A 6,231-nucleotide genomic window follows, 5' to 3' on the forward strand; every position below is an offset into this window, starting at 1 on the left:
CCTCCCTCCCTCCCTCTCTCCCTCCCTCCCTCTCTCCCTCTCCCTCTCCCTCTATCACACACACACACATACACACACCTTGTAGTGTGTCTATTCTGAAATCTCCACAAAGGAGAGATTCCAGAACAGTCTCCTAATCTGATTGATGCATAGCTCCCACTTGAAATGGGAGAGCCAGCGTTTGTTGCCTTGTTGTTTCAGTTCATATGTAGCATAAAAGAAGGAAATGTGTAGCCTCCCTCTAATCTGATGCTTATTTTTCATTTGAAAGAGGGAAGTGTTTAATATCTGGACTGCAGCTTATGGTATGTCATTTTGGTCTTGGTGAGGTGGCTTCCATTCTATCCTTCCATAACCATCACCTCTTTTCTTGAGCAAAGGTTAGCATCTAAATGTTGTGTCTTGAGTTCACCAGAACACAGTACTTGGGTGGCTAAAATAGCCTGGGAACATAGCTCAGTTGGTATTATGCTTTCCTAGCATGTACAACGCCCTTGATTTGATCCCTACTATATGTAATTCAGGCATGGTGACATAAGACTATAGTCCTAGCACTTTAGGTAGAGGCAGGATTCAATCATTGCTACAGAGTGAGTTTGAGGCTCTATCATACTCTATTTAAACAAATAAATAAAGCCTTAATTTTTTTTTTCTTTTTTCCTTCTAGGATGTACCCTCTGGGGTATCCGGTGGTGCTGAAGATGGGTTCTTTGTGCCCCCAACCAAGGGAACAAGCCCAACTCAAGTAAGCAGGAAAACACAATTATATAGAGATAAGTGCTCTGGGCTGGTTAATATTTGATTATGGTGTAAAAATATTGGCTGCTCTTAACAGATCTGGAGGAGAAGAATGGGAAAGAAAAAGGAAAGTTTTCATTGGCTTATGTTTTGTATTTCTTACTAGATCTGGTGCAATAACTCCCAGCTTCCAGTTGATCACATCCTGGCAGGTTCTTTTGAAACAGCCATGCGGGTAAGTCTTCCCTAAAAAACCTTGGTCCTTCCTCTTGAGTGTGTATTCTTGAGTCCTAGGGAGAATGGTTGACTCAGCTTTTTAACTATGTTGGAATGATCTGACCCACGGGCCAAGATGTGTATTTCATGGCAGTTGTTGGCCTTGCTAAAGATACTTGTTTCATAAAGGCCTTTTATTTGCTCTCCACTTGGTCTGTGGTTGTGTTTGCCAGTCAGCCATTTCTGTTGCTTACATTAGTACACTCAGCACCTCTTCCTGAATGTGTGTTTATTACGGACACTGTACCACATGTTATGGCCACATAACAACCGCAAAAGCCATGAGCATTTGCTGTCACTCACTCTGTTGGTTGTTTACTCTAAAGTACTCTCTATAGATGTTTAAATGGAGTAGATCCTATAGTTGACTGTATTTTAGTAGTGAGAAAGCAATACAGAGAAGTAAAATATCCTGCCCAAGTTTGATTTAATTTTTAGTTGGTAGAAAAATCCCTATGTTTCTTTTTTTTCTTGTGTTCTAGCTTCTCCATGATCAGGTGGGAGTAATCCAGTTTGGCCCCTATAAGCAACTGTTCCTACAGACATATGCCCGAGGCCGCACCACCTATCAAGCGCTGCCCTGCTTGCCCTCCATGTATAGTTACCCTAATCGCAATTGGTAAGTCCCCTTGTTTCTTGCTGTGTGTTTCAGTAGAGTAGATACTTCAGATGGTAGCCACAGTGACATAGGGTTTGGTTTATACCAGCTGCCATCCTATTTCCAGCTATTTCCACAGTAGGGGGTTGGTGATTGTGTTTGATAGAATAGCGGGAATCCTACTTTGCTATTGACTATTCTGCTTTCTTCATAATTTCCCCTTTCCAGGAAGGATGCAGGGCTAAAGAATGGTGTACCAGCTGTGGGCCTAAAGCTTAATGACCTGATCCAACGATTGCAGCTGTGCTACCAGCTCACCACAGTTGGCAAGTTTGAGGAAGCTGTGGAAAAATTCCGTTCCATCCTACTCAGTGTGCCTCTTCTTGTCGTGGACAATAAACAGGAGATTGCAGAGGTAGGAGGAGTCTAGCCACTTACTCGATCCTGGGCACCTCCATATTCTTGTCTATGTCGTGACTGTCTTCTGCATCCTCTTCAGGCCCAGCAGCTCATCACCATTTGCCGTGAATACATTGTGGGTTTGTGCATGGAGATAGAAAGGAAGAAGCTACCTAAAGAGACGCTAGAGCAGCAGAAGCGCATCTGTGAGGTAAGGTCGGTGACCAGACCGCATAGCCACCATCCCCAGAACCTTCAGTTCCATCTAAGTTGTTTGGTTTGGAACTTTCTTGGCTTTGGGGGGAAGAGAAATTAGAGCTCATCTCCGTGAAGAGGCACTGCATTTCTCCACTGTCGTCATTCCTCACATCATGAGTTCTCATATTTTAAGAGGTAGAACTAATCTGTCTTATAGATAGTTGTGTTGGCTTTGTATTGTTTTGTTTTTTATAATTGTGTAGCTGTTTGTAAACAACAGCTGAACATCGCCTGCTTTGTGTTCCTTTCTGTCCACTAGATGGCAGCCTATTTCACACACTCAAACCTGCAGCCTGTGCATATGATCCTGGTGCTGCGGACAGCCCTCAACCTTTTCTTCAAGCTCAAGAACTTCAAGACAGCTGCCACCTTTGCCCGACGCCTGCTGGAACTTGGGCCCAAGCCTGAAGTAGCCCAACAGGTACAGGGGAATTCCATCCGTGACTTTGGGGGAACCAGATCTTAAATGGAAGGGGCGGAAGCCAAGATCCTCTCTCTGAAACAATATATAACAGCACTCAACCCAAGAAAGCCATAGAATGGTGCCCTCTGCTTACTTACTGACCTTGGGGCATCTTTTTTTCCCTTGAAATCTGAGTAATAATTTATTCAGATCTGGCATTGGGTACATGGCATTCTAAAATACTCTCTGTAGATGTTTAAATGGAGTAGTAAAATGCTTGACTGTATTCTAATAGTGAGAAAGCAATACAGAGAATTAAAAGACCTTGCCCAAGTTATGATTTCATTCTTTTTTTTTTCCTGTAGACAACGCTGTCCTAGAACTCGTACATTTGCCTGCCTCTGCCTGCCTCCTAAATGCTGGGATTAAAAGTGTGCATCACCACACCCAGCTTGATTTTAATTTTTAACTTGACATCTGTGCTGGGCTTACTGGCCTTTCTGGCGTTGCAACCTAGCTCCAGTGCTCGCAGGTGATGCGCCTGTCCTTAATCTCTGGGTGACCCATCTTGACGTCTTACACTTTTCATTCATATTCCAGTATCTATACTACCCCAAAACAATCTCCTTCGGCACTAGAAACCTGTTTCAGCTCTTTCTGGGGCCCAATCTTGATAATCTAATCCTCAGATGTGGACAGGATTGTGGCTTTAGAGCAGTGGAGCCGTGTTGGAGAAAGAGAAAAATTTCACTGTGTATCCCAAACTGGCCCTCAAACTCTTGAACCTCCTGTTTCTGCCTTGTGAGTTCTGGGATGTAGCAGTACAACCAGCAGTTGTCATTATTTTCACATACATCCTATACAGAGGATGGGACCTATGTTCTCATAGCATAGCTACTTTATGTTCTGGTTCATGTTCTGGTTTTTGAGACTGGGTCTCAGTATATAATTTAGGCTGTCCTATAACTTGTGATTCCCCTGTGTGCTGGTATTATAGAAATAACCATCATGCCCAGCATATAGTTTGATCTTGTATTAGAGATTGTGTTGCTTTCTGTACTCTTAAATAAAATGTTCCTTCCTTCCTTTAGACAAGAAAAATCTTGTCTGCCTGTGAGAAAAACCCCACAGATGCCTGCCAGCTCAATTATGACATGCACAACCCTTTTGACATTTGTGCTGCATCTTACCGGCCTATCTACCGTGGAAAACCAGTGGAGAAGTGTCCACTCAGTGGGGCCTGCTATTCTCCTGAGTTCAAGGGGCAAATCTGCAGGGTCACTACAGTAAGTACTGTCCTCAAGAATGTGTCTACCAGGGTTGGGGATCCAATAAAAAAAAGGACGTGTGTGGGAGATTGAGCGAAGGGGCAGGAGCAGGAAGCGCAATGCTGGTTCTCTCACCCTGCATCTGCCCCAGCTCCTTGAGGCACTGACACTGGGAAAGCTAGTTCTTTCCCCACTGTTCACTTCTCAGCACCAAGCATCCATCTGAGTGCCCTTTGTCAGGCCTAGGGAATGAGCTGTCTGGAGTTCTCTAACTTGACACTGTTTTCCACTTCCACAGGTGACAGAGATTGGCAAAGATGTGATTGGTCTGAGGATCAGTCCTCTTCAGTTTCGCTAAGGCCCTTCCTTTACATGCGTGGTTAATCACATACTGTTCTTCAGAGTCTCTAGCTGCAAACCCCCAGTCTCCTCTTACAGCCACATTCGGCTTGTTGATGTTGGTTCTCCCTAAAACATCATGTCCTCTCTCTGCTATGGAAAATCAGAAGTTTCAAGCTTGACTTCCTTGTTCTTGCAGACCTCTCTTTTGACTGTTCCTGTGCTTGTGATCATAGATGACTTTGCCTTTCAGCTTGGGCCTTCCAAGGAACAAATGAAAACTTTGTGCTGGCCATTTGTTTATCAAATTCTTTAGTATTTATTCCTCTCCTACCTACTCTTTTTTTCAATTCCACTAGAAAGCAGCAGGATTCAATAAATGCCATTTTCCCCAGCCACCCGAGTTGTTATCTATCCCATATATTTCTTGAGCATTTAATGTCATAAATAGGTTCCTTCTTTATGTGGGCCCACACACTTCCAGGCTGAGAAGAAGTCATTTGGTTTTGCAAAATGTGTACCATTTTTCATTGATTTGTTTCTGTCCATTATAACTTAGCATTGTTCTTATGTTCTGTTGCTCTCACTAAATAAAGTAAATTTCTGAGAGCCTCCTGGCTTGACATTTACTTCTTGGACACTTACTTTCATGACCCTGTTCACATCCGTGCAGCTATCTCACCAGAGCAGATTCTTTGCCTCAGGATCACTTTTTAATCATTAGATGCATTATATACATTTTAAATTAATATTCACAACAAAGGAAAAATGATACTGTTTTTCTTAGAGCCCTATGAAACATCTACATTGTTCCCTGTACCACATTTACTGCAACTTTCTATTCATTTCAAATTACAGCCAGTATGTGCTGAGCACCTATCAGTGTCCATCACTGCTCTATATATTTTACATATTATATGCACATAAAAGAGAAAGAGGATGTAATAAATTACATGTTTGCTATAAGTACATAGTTGTCTTAACTTCTCCCATTGGGGTGATAAAACACCCTGACAAAAGCACCTTAGGGGAGACAGGTTCATTTGACTCACAGTGCCAGGTGACAGTCATTGTAGGGAAGTGAAGGTGGCTGAAACCTGAAGCAGCTAGTCACATTATACCCATGTGTGCATGACTTTTAGAGCAGGGAGCACTGACTTCAAACCTTCCTGCCAGTCCTCAGCCAGAGTTGTCTGTCTTTGTGAAACAGAGTCTCGCTTGGCCGCTGTGGAGCTTGATAAGTAGACCTGGCTGGCCCAGGACTGACAAGACTGGAGAAAATGAAGAAGTCTGCCTCCATTCTGGAGGCAGAGGCAGAGGCAGGGAGCTTTCTCCTTTAAAGTCAGGACTTCAGGCCTAGCAAACACTGTTGCCCACAGTGGACAGGCCTTTCCATATCAATTAACAAAATCATTCTTTATAGACATTGTCCGAGGTCCTTCCACCAGGTGATTCTAGATTGTGTCAAATTGATAGAACTATCACAATTATCAGAGCGTTTTGCTTCTAAGAGTAGTTGGATAAATGATGTATTAATTATTCCTTTGATTTAAAATAATGAAATTCAAGCCCAGCCTGGTAGCTCCATCTGTTCTAGCACTTACAAAGTAGAACTATGGTGAGACTCAGTCTAAAAAACCAAAAGCTCAAGACCAGGGACTGGAAGAGGTGGCTCCGCAGCAGTTAAGAACACTGGCTGTTCTTCCAGAGTGGTTGGGTTCAATTCCCCAGCACTCACATGGTTGCTCACAATGATCCATAACTTCAGTCCCATGAGATCTAACTAACTTTTGGTAAACACAGGTACTGCATGCATATGGTACACAGTTCTACATATAGTCACAAAACAATCAAAAAAATTTTTTTTACTTAAAAATAGTTGTATTGGCCGGGCGGTGGTGGCGCATGCCTTTAATCCCAGCACTTGGGAGGCAGAGGCAGGCAGATTTCTG

General features: G+C 43.1%; 1 protein-coding gene across 1 annotated transcript in view; it reads left to right on the forward strand.

Moving 5' to 3' along the window:
• The window catches only part of Copa (COPI coat complex subunit alpha), a 44,921-nt gene extending 40,033 nt beyond the window's left edge, over positions 1-4,888 (forward strand). Inside the window, exons 26-33 of the mRNA XM_031389878.1 lie at positions 668-745; positions 905-973; positions 1,497-1,633; positions 1,841-2,027; positions 2,112-2,222; positions 2,529-2,690; positions 3,764-3,958; positions 4,239-4,888. Coding sequence (XP_031245738.1) covers positions 668-745; positions 905-973; positions 1,497-1,633; positions 1,841-2,027; positions 2,112-2,222; positions 2,529-2,690; positions 3,764-3,958; positions 4,239-4,298 — 999 coding nt within the window. The 3' untranslated portion in view covers positions 4,299-4,888. The remainder of the gene's footprint in view (positions 1-667; positions 746-904; positions 974-1,496; positions 1,634-1,840; positions 2,028-2,111; positions 2,223-2,528; positions 2,691-3,763; positions 3,959-4,238) is intronic.
• The last annotated feature ends 1,343 nt before the right edge of the window (positions 4,889-6,231 follow it).

The sequence above is a fragment of the Mastomys coucha genome, unplaced genomic scaffold (assembly GCF_008632895.1).
Source record: "Mastomys coucha isolate ucsf_1 unplaced genomic scaffold, UCSF_Mcou_1 pScaffold1, whole genome shotgun sequence".
NCBI lineage: Eukaryota > Metazoa > Chordata > Mammalia > Rodentia > Muridae > Mastomys > Mastomys coucha.